Source organism: Odontesthes bonariensis, chromosome 9, assembly GCF_027942865.1.
Source record: "Odontesthes bonariensis isolate fOdoBon6 chromosome 9, fOdoBon6.hap1, whole genome shotgun sequence".
Classification (NCBI taxonomy): domain Eukaryota; kingdom Metazoa; phylum Chordata; class Actinopteri; order Atheriniformes; family Atherinopsidae; genus Odontesthes; species Odontesthes bonariensis.
The window spans coordinates 10,611,671-10,629,303 of record NC_134514.1 but is presented as its reverse complement, the minus strand read 5'-3'; the positions used below and the strand labels follow the sequence as shown (position 1 = coordinate 10,629,303).

Genomic DNA, 17,633 nt, shown 5'->3' with positions numbered 1-17,633 from the left:
GTAAAGATAAGATAAGACCGGCCTTTATTCTTCCCACAGGGGGAAGTTAAAAAAAAAAAAAAAAAAAAGGGATAATAGATCATTGCTGATCAAGAAGCGTTACACATAGCATAATTTAAATAAAAAGGTTTGGGGAGATTATGTTTAAACATCTGTAAACTACTTTAAAAAATCTACAATGCTATAGGTAGGAATAGAGATGCTGTAACGGTGTGTTTTTCTTTTCTTTTTTTTTAATCAATAACTGCAGGCTATGATAGATTGACCTTTGAGAACCCATCATTTACATGTTTGTGCTCATAGTGCACACCAGAATCATTTGTTATATTATTTTTTGCCAAATGTGTTTTAAAACAACAAATCCCAGAGCCCAGATTGATTGTACTGGCCTAATGACTATGCCTCTGGGGCACTGTTATTGGCCCAATCCAAATAATGGATTACATCTGGATAATCTGTATGCAAATCATTGTTAGATAGGAGATAAGTTTTCAAGAGCTATAGCCGCTGGTTTTGAGATTGTATTTCAGCAAAAATTGCCTGTGTCATTTGCTCTCCACAAGACGGTTAATGTGGATGCATTCCAAGGGCCTGGTCAATGCTACTCTGACTGCAAAGACAAACCAGAAAGTTCCTGAACAGAAGTATCTGTTGCCTACATGTTGCACTTATTTATATATGATTAGAGTAACATAAGCTGCTGGAAGCACTCATTGCCTGCATTTTTTTCCCTCAGATACAAATCAATGATAATGTTTGTATATCTATTTTTTCTTTAGAAATGTAAACAAATACATCAAAAATACCTTTTAGGAAAGAAAGTATTTAATAATTCTACCGTGCACCTGAAATGGTGCTCCCCATGAAGCAATACAAAAAGAGAAAAAAAAACTTGTCTGACTTGAATTAGACCATAGACTAGTATTTAAAAACAGTTATTAGTGTTAGCTTACAGGACAAAGTACAGCATTTGGTTATATCTCTGTGCATATCTGTTTTTATAGGCTTAAAGGAGGACGAGACAGTCAAGTCCAAGACGGTTTTCAGGAGCCCAACTGTGGCTAGTCAGAACCCTGAGACGGAACTGATACTGGATGGAGACGAAGATAACGTCAGCCTGCTGCAGGAGAAGGAGATGGACAACCTGGGTGGTATGTCGGCACACCAACATTTCCATCAACCACCATTCAACATCACCACTAAACTTTGACTTATTTTATCTGTATGATTCTGTATATTTCTTAACCCATCCCTAAAAGTGTGTCATACACAACACAGTTAATGGTGAAACTTGCTGCCAATGTGCATGTTGTCCTTCATTCATCAGTCATTACACTCTGACTGTGCACCAACTTTGATCTGATTTTCAAGTTCCTGCCAGGATTTAAATAGCAATTTATTTGCTTGAGTTTGGTTTTTAGTTTGGCTGATAATCCTTGATGCTGAAGCGCATATTAGTGAAATCCTCCCTTAATACCTCTTTTTATGGCTTTATGCCTGAATGTGAGAAGCGTATTCCCTTATTATTTTGATCTCCAAAAACATCGTGCGCTGTCCCGTGACAAAGAAAATAGGGCAGTGAAGAATTGTTAGTGTCGTTTTTTTCTGCTTGTGTTTTTTTTTCAAACAGTTTTCATCACTAGATATTGTTTTATTTTTTTCATAATTACATATTATCTGTGATACTGCACATGCATTTTTATTTCTCAGACTGGAGTGTTATACATTTTTGTTTAAATGGTATCTAATATAAAAGTATTTATTTTCAGATCATTAATTTCTACAAGCAGGATTACACTTAAACTTGTGTTTGTTTTTAAGAGGAGGACTTTCACTGAACACATGATTGTGCAAACTGTGATAGAAAACATATGGAAAAAGGCAGTTTGAAAATCTGCATTGCCATACGCTTAAAAAATCTCTTCTTTATTGCCTTATAGTGCCCACTTATCATGGCTTAGCATGTGAAGCTCAGACTGATCCAGGGCACTGCTGAGCAGTGAAATCCCCTTTAAGATCCCACAGATGAATCTCGGAGGAGGAGACTAACCCCTCCTTTTTGTCCCAGGGCCAGCAGGCAGCCAAACGCTCCATGTCTGTCAGATGAACCCTTCACTGGCCAATGTAAAGAGCCGGGCAGGGGCTCATTTACAAACACAGGGTTTTCTCCTGAGAAACTAATAATGACCTTGAACAAACCAGAAATGCTGAGCTTGATATTTGCAATATATTTATGATGTGTGAACTGAGCCGAACTTTGAAGGTGGACACTGAAAACTAAATGTGGGGATTTATTTGTTCACGTGAAATGAAAGTTGAGTTCACGTTTTTGCCAATAGGGGAGCTGGCTCACACTGTAACAATCAGGTTGTGTTTTTAGCAGGATGCACTGGCTGTGTTTGTCCTGTGTATATAATCTCAGGCACGAACAACCTCAATGAGAGATCTGAGACGAGATCCTTGTCAAAAACAGTGCTCCTCCAGCCAGCCGCTGGGTCAGTGCCTGCTGCTGCTGCTGCTGCTGCTGCCAAAGGGGTGGCGCCTGCACTCATGGGCTTAGGCAGTTGTGGTTACTGAACCTATGATTAGTTTTGCTCCCCAACAAACACTGGAAATGATCTGTGCTTGTGCTGGCATTAAATTAACTTTTTTTGTATGCACATATTGTAATCAAAATTGAGTAAAATAGAAACGCATGTGAGAGGGAAGAATAGAAGAGTCTGAGTCTTACAGAGAATTTCTCATGTTAAGGAGTAGTTTGTATGCAAGCCAGCATACCGGAAGCATGTTAGTACACCCTACGTGTGGCTTTGTAGCCACAACCATTTTGTTTTGCTTTAATTTAGACTTTTTGTATCCATTTTAAGTCCCTGTTCAGAATACTGTTTCCTTGAGTGGTGACATGTTTATAAAAGGGTAAAACCAACATAACATTTCTGAATGTGCCCCTCTGAGGATATGAAAGAAAGATGAGAGGTGTTATTCTGTTTTGGGGTACCCGATTCATGTTTTCTATTCGGACGTCTACAAATAATTTCCTTCTTCAAAGAGATATATATATATATATATATATATATATATATATATATATATATATACCTAAATATGAGTATATGATACTGCTCGGGTATGCAAGTGACCCATTTCTCATAATGTAATATATAAAAGTACAAATCAGGCACCGCAGTCTAGAAGATATATTGTGGATGTTAAACGCACCCTCTCAGCAGTTCATCCAAACTCCCTCCTCACTGAAATTAGGCTTTCGTCACCTTATAAAACCGGTCTGTCATTTGAGAAATATTTGCATTTTCATTAAAAGATACACCCAACAGTGGGGTATTCAACACTTTATCCTGTGTGCCCCACTCATCCTGTGTAACTTGCCCTTAATTTCATTATTCTCATGTAAACATTTTAATGCCATATAGCCTAATTATGGAAGGATCCCTGAGGGGATTACGGCCTAATCCTCTTCCTGCCCATGTGCAATGGATGCTTAATGCTTCAGGCAGTATGTCTTTCGCTTGGTGTAGTCTTACAGGGACAAAATACGATGTCATACTCCTCGAAGTATTATTTTCAGTAGATGGATTGGATTAATTTATAGTTTAGACTTTTTATGGAGACAATCTACTTTTATAGTGCATACCAAAAAATAAAACGGTGAAAAACTAAGAACAGATACATTATATGTTTGATTATTGCTGTTGTGATTATGAATACTTTTACTGCAATTCAGTATGTATTTGTCTCTGCTATCAACACAGTGAACGTTATCGGAAATGCAGAAAACCAGGCTGAGGTTAGCTTGTTACTTTTAACAAGCTTGCAAGCAACGTGTAGTATCTGGGTTGATAGCATCAGCAGATAGGATCATCGTTAATGGACCCGAGCAACGCGGAGGAGAGGGGGAAAAAAATCAAGGGAGGATGGTTTAACTGTGCAGCCTGCAAGAGCGATGAAGGGGCGCTCAGGGAGTTCAGACCGAAATCCACTTGTACTCCTGTAACACTATCGGCCATAATTGGCTGAGGAACGCAGATTAAGATTGATGAGACATTAAAGTGGCTCTTTGGAGTTTAAAGGATCGATAAATATCCCGATTTTCGTGCTTTCGTTTGAGAGCAGACAAATCACTGTAACGGTGCTCCACAGCGATACTGATCTGAGAACAGGGAGGATGAAAAGCATGAGAAGAAGCGAGGATACGTTAATAAATGTGCGATCACGATCAGCTGACCGGGGTCCAACCAAATGGATGGCTGTCAGCACTTGAAAACAAGCATTATCAGTGAAAGCTACCAACAGAAAGACGATACTTTTTGTGATTTCTGTCTTATTTCCTTAAAATCAATTAATTCAATACTGGCCATGTCCAGTGTAACGCAGTCTTGAGTAACAATTTGAAAATTAATATTTTGAACCTTTAAAGTTAAAACATTTTCATTTGAAAAAATGACGGTGACAGGATTGAAGATGTGTTTTGTTATATTCTAACCTTGTGGGAAGCCCTGTCTTAATGGTGGTTGTTTTTCGGAACGGCTCGTGAAACCTTTCTTCATCAGCCTATATTTCCATGCCATTTTGACCGATTGCGCCTCCGCAACCTAGATAATCCCCACCATGATCTGCGCCTATCGTGGACAGTAAGAAAAAAAGCGTTTGATCGTAAGGCTTCAAAATTAGGTTCCAAGTTCCAGTGTTTAAAGTTTTTTTTTTTTTTGTTTGTTTTTCGGTGCATTTTGACTAAGCTGCAATAATTACTCTAAAACTCTCTCAATGTTTCTAACATTGAATTCGCACTAAGCTGTGGGTAGGTGAATAATCTCGGCTGCCTGCACTAACCGCAGTTCTCGCCTTCTTCAGTTACAGAATTAACTTCCGCCTCGTTTTATTTAACATAAAGTACCAAAAGCGTCTTTTCTGCATGATGATACCAACACAACATGTTACATTCTGCAGGCCCAGTGGTCCTGAGCAGCTCGGCCCAGCTTGTTGCCCCTGTCCTGGTCGCCCGGGGAACTCTGTCCATCACCACCTCTGAAATCTACTTTGAGGTGGACGAGGATGACCCTGCCTTCAAAAGGGCCGACTCAAAGGTAAGTAAGTTGCAAGCAACTATGCAGCGCGGTTTAGAACTCTTTCTGACACGTTTAACAGGTTTTTTTCGCTCTCTTTTTTTTCTCAACTGTCCAACAAGTAGCCCGTTAATGATATGCTATATTTGAGATGAACTAGTGTTCTTACATAAAGAAAGCAGGCTGTTGGGTTTCCAAAGAACATTCATGAGTGTGAGTGTGTGTGTGTGTGTGTGTGTGTGTGTGTGTGTGTGTGTGTGTGTGTGAGAGAGAGAGAGAGAGAGAGAGTCTGGGAGAGTCTGTGTGAGTTATTTAAAATTTTTAGAAAAATCATAATTTCCACTGGGAGCTGCTCTTCCTGTAGGCCCAGCCATCAAAGTGTTTTGACAGTTGATTGAGCAAATTGTGCCAAGTACATTGTTCATCCATCTAATTTTAAACTAATTAGTAGGTTGTTCAGAGGGTTTTACTTTAAGAGAGAAAAAAAACAGTCTGTTTAAAACGTTGAGGTTTTTTTTTAAGGTGTCAAATGTAGAATACCTCAAAAAAGTTTTCATTACACTATCATCGCGTTGCATTAAGCCTACTTTTGTATAATCAGGTGCACATTTAATAAAATCATAATTGGACACAAGTATAAAACAGCTCGTTTTATTAACTCTTTAAATTAGACCAAAGACAGAAATAAAATAAAAAAATCAGATCACAGATGTTTATAATCCAGTGTATCTCAAGTGCATTTTTACCCAATTAAACTGTAATATATATATATATATACTATATATATAGTTTATCATTTTCTTCTTCTTTTTTTAAATCACGTAGGCCTAAGCATGGTAAAGAAAAACAACAACTCATAGTTTGAGTAATTTAAATAATAATTCAAGTAAACTGGTGGAATGTTTTCAATGTAACAAATGTCATACGCCTACCATCAAAATGTAAACTTTAAGAAAATATAAAAATGTCCATTGAAACAGGTGAATCAGACTACCACTGATGCAAGTATAAATTAACAACGTTTCTACCAGATAAAAAAGAAAAGATTCAGAGGGAGATTTAAACAGGTGGATCCTATTTACGTGTCACAGAACAACATTCACAATTTCAGACCACTTGAATCACAATCTATGAATGTATTTACAGTATAAAATGTACAGATATGGGTTTTTATTTTTCCAAGATTGTTACGGTGCTTTTTTTCTTTCTTTCTTTCTTCTGAAGCATTTACGGAAGTTGTGGATTTAGTCGACTGTGTGGCACGGAGAAAAAGAAAACCACCGTTGGGATGGCATTCTGGATTAATTGTTGCCAATGATTTAAACTTGCTTCTAAATAACCTATTAACACCACCGAAAAGTGCACGGGGGATAACTGTAAATTAAACTGTTGTAAAAATCATCTTGAAACAGGCTAGGCCAAAACATATTCAACAACAGAGGACAGTCACATTTCACAAGACTTTGCAAATTGGTTGGCGTTATTTTCTCTGTCCATTTATAAGTTTGTTATGCCTCTTTAACACATTTTTTAAGACGAAGTGAACCAACATTTTCTTTCGGGTTTTTTTTTTCGTTTTTGTTTTTTGTTACCTCAGAGTTTCTCCAAGCTTTTGGGGTTGGTCAGTATTTCTCTTGCCAGTCGCCAAGTCTGTTTGGCTGCGTTTTCTAGAGCAGAGTGAGGTTTTCCTTGGAAGAGGTCTAAATTAGGCAGGAAATAATGCGGGCACCTTCTGCACTGCAAACACGAAATAAGCTGCAATAGTATCCCGTTCAGGCGGTCGCCGAGGCAGTTCTCATCCCAGTCCGACTCCCTGGGATGTTTCTCACACTCGTAGGAAACCAAAGTTTTCATGTGGTAGTTGTTCAGAGGTTGTCCAGGCAGTTCGAGGTGCCGGTCTCGTAACGCTTTGAGGACTGACAAGCATTTCTTCCTGCATCCGCCCAGGAGGAGCCGGTTCTCGGCCTCGGCAAACTGCAAGACCCAGGCATCGCTCTCTGCTGAGCTCTGCTTGCCGTTCAGGGAGTAGCACTCTTTGGATAATAGATTGAAACCCTCCGCTTTGACTTCTGCCACTCTGTTCGGTCCCGGCCAGGGGATGTGAGGCAGAGGCCAGTGCGCAGCGCTTCGTGGCCAGATGCCAGTGCACTTGAAAGCCGGCGTGATTTGCACCACATATCTGTCTCTAATACGCAATTTCACCTCACTTGTGTCAGCGATCATTTTGACAACATCTCTGTAGCTGCATTTATCTACTGCCTGCGCCACCAGTGTCTGAAATCTCGACCGGATCTTGCGCGCTGAGAGGTAACCGGAGGCTGTGATGAATTCTACCCAGAGAGACATACTTCTTTTGCGGCCATCGCTGAGCTTGAGGACGGCGCAGCCTGGGAGAGAGCCGTCGTCTACAAAGTTGAATACTCCCATCTGATTCAGATAGAGTACGACCTCGAACTCGGTGGGTGAAATGACCTCCAGTCCCTCGAAACGATTATCCATCTCGCTAAGCGAGCTGATAAAACGGGGCTCCTGCACCTCCACCTCCTTTAGGACATCCGAAACCACCTTGCACACCTCCCGAATGGTCTTGGAGATGGCTGCCTTTCGAGACTGACATTTCTCGTTGTAATATTTGTTGAGGTGATACACCAACTTTGCCTGCGCGGCTATCATATTAGGGCAGAGATCCGGGTTATACACCGGAGTCTCGCAATAAGCCGAGGGATCCAACGCGGCTGTTTGTACGGGAGCCAATTTTAGAGAAGAAGGGAAGCTATCTAAATAGAAAAAAGTCCACTTAAAAAGTGACTATGTGCTCAGAGCACATGCGTAACAATCATAACATGCACAGCCGTAAACTGCATCGAAGTGCTCAGAGCAAGTCCTCGAAATGATCCCAGTGGCGTGATTAAAAGTCCATTTGCACCTCGTTCAACAGCCAGGAAAATGCCCTTTCGCTCTCTGATCGCTGTGCCAGTTAGGTGTCCGCGTAATTGCGCAGAGTAGAGTGTGTTCTCCTGACGCAGACGCCCAGTGTTGCTGTGTTTTACAACACAGAGACACACACACTCTTTATTATAAGGGAGGAGTTGAAACCAAGATGTCCAATCGCTGTCCAATGCGTCACCGCAGTTTATTGAAAACAAATTCATCCCCTGGTGTTATATACAAGTAAAAAGTACAGGTAGGCTACTGGTAGTATAGCGCGGAGCGGAAGTACACCTACGCGGACTGAAGGAAAATAATTCTGCTCTCTTCATTTATTTTCATTTCTGTGGGACTTTATCCTCCGCTTTTTAGTCCGCTATATTGTATGTTATGTGAAACAGTAGGTGGTTTTAGAATTGTTTAGTGTTTATGTATTCGGATGGGAGATCTAAATTTGTATTTAAACTTACAGTTTATTCATTCTATTTTAAGATTCCACACAAAACACGTCAAATAAATTGTAATTATACTGAAACCATTGTGGGAATGTTTGGTAAAACATAGCCTATTTTATATTGTTCATGTGTTGCATGTTTGATTTTTCGAGGCATATATAGATACAATAACGACCCCGCAGCTTAGCCTACAAATGAGACCTCTCGGGTTAAGTTAAAATTGTCGAACAGTCTGTTGAGGTCTCGGGTTTATTTCCGAAAGGCTAAAAAGTGCAATATGGCGCTTTAGGCCTATTTAAAGGCTGTACAACACTGCGATCATAATCGATTGTCATGCCTGTTGTTATGATAGAATATATCTTCAAGGTGTGTGTTTTAATATAATTATCAAGAGGATGTACTTTTTTTTCCTTATTGTGTTCGATTAGCAACATTTTCACATGACAGCATTTTAATCAATTTTTACTGTAAGAGCATCTACTTTATAGCAGTTTTAATCTGCATATGTCTTCCTTTAGGACTTTGTACATAGAAAAGTAAATTGTCCTTTTAACTTAATTATTCGTTTTTCTGTTTTGTTTTTTTCTGGAACGCTGATAATAGTCTGCAGATTATTATTATTGTCTTGTAATATTAGATATTTCTGAAAAATATTAATTCCTGACATCAGTTATCAAAATGGATTATTTCAATAAAAACCTTTTGGAATTCTGCAATCTGTTATTGATAGAGCTTAATACATTTTTTATATATATAAAAAGGCAATATAAGCAATAACAACAAAAATAGAAATAAGTTAGATTAAATTAAATCAACTGTTAGACAATTTTGGAGAAAAAGAAACAAGAAACCTGAATTAAAAACAAAGAAGTTGGAACAATTTAGAATTACATTGTTGGCTATTTAATCCAAAGCCTTATGATTCACAATAAAGAAGTATTGTATCTGCACTTGCACCAAACCTTCTCTGGCTCTCATCATTGCACTGGCACTCCATCTCACAATCTACCGTACATGCTTTGAAGAGGACTTCTAAACAATGATGCTACACGGATCAGACGAGGAACGCAAAGGCATTTACACTCATCCCTGCCCAAGTCAGAGCAGCATACAACCAGACATTATGAGGGCAAACTACTGCATCTAAGCTCAAGCTCTGACTACATGGATGCGGCTGAGCAGGGGGCGGTATGTGAGGGAAGGACCTTGATAGATAGGTGACTCCCATTATCATCACAGCCTGTCATGACAACAGTGCCAGTGGCTGCTTGGCAAGTCTCGGTGATAATGTTACATTGTTACCAGGCAGATATGGCACATTTGAAGTATGAAATCCAACTGTGGGAAATAGAGCAAGTTTAAATGAAGGTTTATTTTATAACTGAATAATACACATTATAATGCATTGTATTCATACTGAATCACATTTAAGTCAGTTTAAATTTATCAACCAAATTTTAATCTTATCGACATATATGGGGGACATATATTGAGGATATGGAGGACATTATGGAATGTTTTCATGTGGTGAGAAGTAGCTAAAAACCTCTTTCACTCTCAGTCTTTGATAGTCTTTTCTCTCACTCTCTCCCACTGTCTGGAGCTCAGCAGGTACTTGGCTTTTATTGAAACCAGACTAGCTTCTCTTTCCAGACAATCATGCTCCAAGTCAGATGCCTCAGAGTCCAGTTGCACCTCTTGAGTTCGTACTCTTTTGCCTTTTAGCCATCCCTATGCGTGATAGAAGGGGGGATTTTCATTGAGATTATCACCTCTTAATCTAAAGCATGTGGCTGCTGAGATCCCACAGTAACTCAACCTGCTTCACAGTCCCATGACTCCAGCAGTTGTCAAGTCTAGCCTAAGATGATCCAGTTTTCTTTTTCATATCCTCACCATGACAACATTGAAATCTTTGTTGATCCGTGTACCATACTGCTAGGCTATTGGAGGCCCTCAAGTATGATGTATGGGATTGGGATTCCAGCACATGCCTATTTCAGACCCAGCAAATGCATGCCTGATTGCGTAAATCAACACAATGACTTCTATTTCCCCTAATTTTGCATGAACATGTGACTCTGTTTTGAAGGCCTCTTTGTTTCCGAAGCATTCCTCTACACTTATTCATTTTTTTTTCTCCTCCATTTTTCATTTTGCTTTCTTTCAGCAAGAATGAGAATTCTGTGAACATGAATATGCAGAAGTTCAGTGGTACTTCTTTGATGATACAATTGCCCTTTGATTAGGATGTTTTGCGACTTGAAATTATGTCCTATCTGTATCCATAGTGATGAAGAATATGCAAGAAATAGAAAAAACAAAAACAAACTCATACTCTTTAATGGCAATATTAACTAGCTCATTTCAGCAACATGGCTGTCTGTGGCTCTGGCTTTAACCACAATGTATAAACCATGTCATTTTGGAGTAATGTATAGTTTCAATTTTCTCAGTGACCTCATGACTCATTAAGAAAGTCGATTATGTTATGCAGCAGTAACATTTGGCCGATTTTTAAGCTGGATCAAGTCATTTGTGGACAGCAATCCTATAACTGACAGTGTGATTATAATGGATGTTTGATTATTTTATTAATCCTATTACACAAGAACAAATAAGGTCAGCCATATGCTTTTTCATTAAATTTCCGGGGATATTTAGTAATGATAAAAGAGACTAGCCATTTAAAGGGACTTTATCAGCTTCCAAGTTAATGTGCAGATTAGTTCAAGCAGACTTAATAGGATGACATTTGTCTGTATGAATCAGATTAAAAACAGTAACACTTCAGAGATGTGATATCACTGGCTCTCAGACTGAGAAAATAAAATACTCATGGGATAACCACTCACTTTGGCACGTTTTCTGTAATTTTGTTTGCCATTAAATGAAATTGTCATTGAGATTTTTAATAATGGAGCATTATTATTCCAAGCAATATGGTGTCTCCGTAGGAGGCCGGTTAATTTCTGGGCCTAGAGCCTCACTCTGGACCCCCTTTGGATTGTGTCCATTTATTTGATTCTCCCCTGTCTATTAGCAGCCTCTTTTGGACAAGGCAGAAAGCTGGTACACATGGCTTGAGGGTCTGAGACCCTCTTCACCTCAATAGGCTGTCTTTACGATTAAGTGCATTTGTACGACAGAGAGTGATCACCAGATGTATTGGATTCATAAGATTTTTTGTTTGTTTTTTGCAAAGAGATAAAGAAAAGTGTACATTTTGAAACTTAATTGATTGTCTCACTTTCATTTGCCCCTTCACCCCTCCCCTCTGCAATATGGTACGCTTGTCAGCCTCGGTGATAAATTACATGCATGTATTTGCATGAATTTAGCATGAATGCAATTTAGTTCTGTTTGCCAAAGTAACAATTCAGAAAAAAATCTGGATGTTTGCACAAATAAAGAAAATAAAAGAAAAAAGAGAATGGAAGCTTACATACCGGGGCATCTTTTTCTTCACAGGGTGTTCAGTTGTCAGGGTGAAGCGAAGGTGCTGCTGCAGTGCTTTCACTTATTGTAACAGCACATAGTTTAGTATAACCATTTTATTCTTTAACAGGGGACTCAAACATTATCGTGGTTGTTTTATTATATCATATCCATTAATATATGTATTTTAAAATATAGTTTTTATTTTTCTAAAAACAGGATTGGGTTTAATTTTTCTAAAAAACAAAAATCTCAATTTTGTAAAAATGCTGTAATTTATTTGTTTATTTCAAATGTTTTTTTTTTTATTACTTTTATTGAATGTTATTGGGTTTAGTTGCTTTTACTATTTATTTCTACCTTGTCTTCTGAAAGGCCACTTTTCAGAAAGAGTCATGTGATTAATCTTCATCTTTGCAAGATGTCTACCATCTAAAAGTGGGCGCTATAATCATCTGCCCACTGACCCCTTGATGCTTGTATACAGTCCTCTCCATTGCCCTTGTTTCTGATAAATGTTTTAAAATCTCAGACTGACTGAACACAATTATGTCCCACGTGCCATGTGATCTAGGAGTAAGAGTACATTGAAGTAACAAAGTAAATAGATAAATTAAGGGCATATTGTTGGTTTGGGATTGTAGGTAATCAGATGCTGTTGGGAAGGCCTGTGATGAAATTAGGTGTTGTTGCCTAAATAAGGGATGAAGGGTTCATAATTGCCAGTCTTAGAGATCTGAGGTGCGGGGTGCCAACTGTCAGAGCAGGGCTAATGATGACAAATGTCTCTCCATGCAGATTGCTGCAGCAGCGCGAGTGTGCAGCTGAGATGGGAGAAGAAAAGAAAAATGCAGTGGGCCTAACAAGAGAAAGCTTGTGTGCACATATTTAATGACCTACATGGAAAATAACCCCCTTAACTGATGGGCTGCCTTTGAAAATACAAAAGCTAGATGCTGTTTAAAGCTACCTCTACTGATATTAATAGCTTAAAGCTTCTTACTATGGAGAATCATTGCTCCTTTAACCGAGAGAGTGAACAACACACAGAAACTCCAATTAGTATACATTTGCTCACAAGCTTTTTAAGATAATTGACCAATAAAAATGTGTCAAGTTTTTAAAAAGTTAACTGTATGTTTAGCCAAACAATCCATCATCTCTGGAGGAGAGGTTATAAAAGCTCGGATCAGCATTTCCCTTGTGCAGTTCGATAGCTTTGCTTTAGCTCATAATTTGGTCATTATTGTGCAATAAGGCAAAGTGTTGTAAAAAAAAAAGTGGAATATCTTGTTACTTTGAGGCTTAAATAGAACAAGCTGTTCCTGGTTAATAAAGCTAAACTGTTGTTGGTTAACATTGCTTTATTATTTTTTTTAACTAAGCTTCATTTTAACCACTTTTGTAGCAGAGAGCCATAAATCTGATTTCACTTACTGTGACGTAACGCTCATGCTAATAAAAGAGCAAACCCATAGTGCTGCATGGCCAGCTTTCCCCAATTTGTTGCATGAATGGCTTTTGAAAGGGGTCCCTCTTTGTACAAAGGGAGTCTCGTCTTTGTTTGGTTTCGCCCCATCTGTGTCATCTGGTGGTCTGTGCGAGAGGGTGGTGTCTCAGGGTGCTCCCCAGCGGCGTTGCCAGTTGTTTTATGGACTCGCTGGAGTGGTGCAGGGAGTTCATAAGTTGGCTAGCCCATTGTGAGCTGAGCCCAGCTGACACGTGTGAATTGACTCCAGCATATTGACAGATCATTTCCATTAATGAATCGGAGGAGTCTGCCTTGTTTCACTCTGTGATTTATGCCCTTGCTTCATCATCCTCTGAGCACAGGGTTAACTAACAATCCCCTGAATGACTCAGCCACTAATTGCTAGAAGAGAGTCTGCCTTGTGTACTAGTTTTATGAGGTTTGATATAATTTCTGTGATATTTAAACATTTTAAATTATTATAGTCCGAAGTAGACAATTTGTCAATTGAACTACCTATATCATTTTGTATTCTACAATTCCTAATTAAAGTCACTTTAGAATTTAATATCTGACTTTTATATATGATAAAATAGTATTTGTAGCAATAATTTTCAAATGCAGTGCGACATAGTAAAACAACTAATTTACTATCTACATTATAATAAACGGTGAAATATTAACAAGCCACCACAAACAATAAGTTAACTTTTATTAAGGGGCTAGCAGTTTTATGCAGGGCTTGAGTCGGCTTTTTGTTGATTTAATACTGAGCTGCTTTTGGTTTGTAACCACTGATGTCTCATCAGCTCGGCCCTGATCTTCTCATGGCCACCATCCAGCTTGTTCAAAGCAACAGCCACACACTGCTGATAGTGCTGGCCTCAGCTTGGCCTGTCACCCCCACCACTGCTGCCACATGGAAGGCACATTTGCTCGCCACCATTTTATGTTGCTGTCACCCTCCCTTGAAGAGCAAGGGGAAAAAGGGGTGGTGAAAAGGACAGAAGGGAAGAGGGAGGCTCACCCTGAGCGGATGCTAGACAAAGATGGCAGCAGAGACATTTTGTCTACTTTCATTAGTTCTGGTGCTGGTGAGCTGTGCTGAATATTAGCCTGTTTCTAGCAACGCCACATATTGAGGAGCACAGACGGGGAGAGCATGTCGCAATCAAATCTACCCCACCTAATTTCCATCTTCCTCACCCTAAAAGTGGGACATATGGGGTGGAATGACAATTTCTTATTTTATATGGTAATTAGCATCCCTCAAACCATGTTATGTTTTAGGTGTGACAAAGTTTATCACACAAATTTGCATATTTATTCCCTTAAAGGTAAGATATTTTAAGATCTGCTCTGACTACAAAGGTTTGTGTGTTGTATGTCACTGAGAAATAACTAAATAAACTGGCCTTCAGTTGTGTGCAATAGTTTGGTTGAGACAATGTCACAGTGAGCTAAACTAAATCAGTGCTGTCATTTCTCTGAGCATCTACTGTCTGGTATCTGTCAGATTAAATTGGGACCCTCCAAAAACCCATCAGATGGATCTTTGTGTGTGAGTTAGAGAGAAAGGTTTTGAAATGAGATCTGTGTGCTAATGCCTGTGAGTGAAGGACGTTTTGGTTCGTGATATGTTTGCACATGCATGTGATAAACTTTTTTTTTTTTCTGTTGTCTGTGATCACCATGACATTTCGAACCACTCCAAAACTCATTTTTGAAGTTCTGCCAAATCATAGATGCTTCATCTTTTGTTTACCTAAATAACAACATTCACACAGTGAGTCCCAGATTGCTGCCCCGATGTGTGTGGAGATCTATTCCAACGTTGCTCTGTCCTGCTGAGCTTTCATCTGTTGGACTCATTATAGTTGTCATCTCACTGGGCTCTATTAGAGAAGCTCAGGAGATGGGTCCCTATGAAAGAGTCATGACGGACGAAGATGTGCTGATTCCTCCTGCAGGCTTTCACCTGCTCAGGAACAAGCCCAAGGCAAAAAAAAAAAACAAGAAAAACCCCAGACTCTTCCAGACCAGCCAGTGAAAGATTGAAGAGTGAGAGTCATGACTTTCTTAGTGGTGCTTACAGTGAGCTGAGCCTGGAACTGAGAGTGAGACAAAAAAGAGAAAAGTTAACTTATTAGTAAGTGAATTTTCAGAAAATCTTTCTGATGATTAAAGAAAACATGTCAAAAAGGTGGATGAGAGTACCAAAAAAAAAGGATCAAATTGTGCCGTTCTACCTTGTTAAATTTCAAATGATTTTATTAGTGTCAATTCTGTGGTCTTGGCGGGGCTTTGGAGGTGTCTGAGCTGAGAGTTCGGCGGCAGGGTGAGCATGTCGGCTGTTGACACCATCTAACGAAGGGAGGATTAGGAGTTTACAGAGGCAGTAATATGATAGGTCAAAAAGAGGAGGCACTCCTCCACAGTACTTGGCTCTGTAATGAATGATTGACTGGAAAAAGGGAAGCTGCCGCTCGCTGGCTGAGTGCTCGTCTTGACGCCTGCCGCACCGCTCCACGGCTCCCCTTGATCACGTTTCGCTGCTCCCTTCTCATCTAAGGCACCAGTCTGCAGGGAAAAGCTGCTTTTCCCTCTTATTTTTCTCTCTAATTTACACATTTAAGACATTTTTGTTTGCTTATTTGCAATTCCTTTTTTTTTTTTTTTTTTTTTTGTCAGTGAGCCTCTCTCTATCAGCCCTACTCTCAGCCCTGAAACCAGCTCCCCCACCACCACACACACACACACTCACACTCACACATGCACGCACGCAAACACTGGCTCACATACAACCTTCCCTTTCTCCTCTGTTTGCCTTGAGGCAATGAACTAATTTCAGGTTCCATAATTGCGGTGTGTTGTACACCTGTCTGCTATTAATTCTCCCCTGTCTCTTATTCTTTTTCTTAATGAGATATTATTGCAATTATTGTCATTATGCTGTTTTTCATAATTAACTTGATTGATATTGTTGTTATGGAACTATTTATTCTCTATAATTAGTGTAAATGTGTTGGGAACTTCTATATGCACTGAGAGTCTGAGACTTTGGCTATGGGTGAACTCAATCCTTCATTCACTCATCATCTGACCTCAGAGTTCCCGCCTGTAGCAGTTTGTTTTGGATAAGAAGAGGAGAACTGAGCAGCCCGGTCACCACTGAAAAGGACCCTGCTTGTAGCCATTTAAAACCATTACAACAGTGAAAGGCTTTACAATGGGCAGCGCTCGGCTTTGTTTCAGCCTGTCACATGCAACCCTGTGAAAATCAGATGGTGCTTTTCCTAACGTGAAAAGGTGAAAAAGGTTCTGCCTGCACTCCCATTTTTGAAAAATCTAGTTGTGTTTTTGAAAAGGGGAAAAAAAATGTTTGAATGTTATTGTTGGGGACTCAAACTATTGGAGGGAATGTTAAAGAAAATCTTCTGAATGAATATTGTTGCATTTTTTTTCTTAGTGGCTCTCAATCCAATTAGGAGTTTAATAAGGGTCATGCATAAGGACTTCACGCTGCAGGTTGGTTTCAATAAGGGTGCAACTGCGGAGTAGGATGGCGCTGGATCTCCTGAAGGTCTTGTCAGACTGTTTTTCTCTTTAATGTGCAGTGAGGGGTCTTGTGTCCTGGTGAGTCATTGTAACTATTTGGGATGCACAGTTGATCTTTTTTGTAATTCTGGAGGCCAAGTCGCAGGATAATCTAACACTGTGACTACAATGCTTTTCTAGGTGGTACCAATTACCTGATCAATCACACGTCTGCTTCCTCCTCTAAAACGATGCACTGGTGTTGTCCTATTTTGTATCTACAACACGGTAATCTTTTCACCGACTGAATAATTGATTTAGTTTTTTGTCAAAATGATTCAGCTCCATCACCACTTGGCACTATTTGTATTCCTTGTTTTCAGGTTTAGTATCTTAACTGGAAAGCTGTAACCCTCGTTGAAAACTGGAATGTGAGTATAGATAAACAAAAGCTGTGTGGGTCTTTAAAGGGGTCTTAGTTGATCTTTAATCTCAGGCTATGAGAAGGAAAGTGCCCCGAGAAGTGGACTTGTGAAGCCTTTGTTGGTTTGTTCACATGCTGCTGTGCTTTGAGCGTCTGACAGGCGTTTAACTCCACACGACCTGGTTCTCAAGTGCTATCGTTTTGGCACTCTTGAATCCTGTTAGGAGCCATAATTACAATTCATGCACCCCCTGTGTTTCTTTGAAGAGGCATTGAGTGAAGAAAGAGAACTTTTTGGG

At 39.4% G+C, this 17,633-nt stretch overlaps 2 protein-coding genes across 2 annotated transcripts in view; one reads left to right on the top strand and one right to left on the bottom strand.

Annotated features, from left to right (window-relative positions):
* Window positions 1–17,633, top strand: part of nbeab (neurobeachin b) — a 184,707-nt gene that overhangs the window by 119,740 nt on the left and 47,334 nt on the right. Inside the window, exons 39-40 of the mRNA XM_075473089.1 lie at window positions 1,005–1,151; window positions 4,966–5,102. Of these exons, the coding sequence (XP_075329204.1) occupies window positions 1,005–1,151; window positions 4,966–5,102 (284 nt within the window). The remainder of the gene's footprint in view (window positions 1–1,004; window positions 1,152–4,965; window positions 5,103–17,633) is intronic.
* mab21l1 (mab-21-like 1) lies at window positions 5,745–8,125 on the bottom strand. The gene has a single exon (XM_075474329.1). It carries the CDS (start codon window positions 7,752–7,754, stop codon window positions 6,675–6,677), a length of 1,080 nt encoding a protein of 359 aa, XP_075330444.1. The 5' UTR covers window positions 7,755–8,125; the 3' UTR covers window positions 5,745–6,674.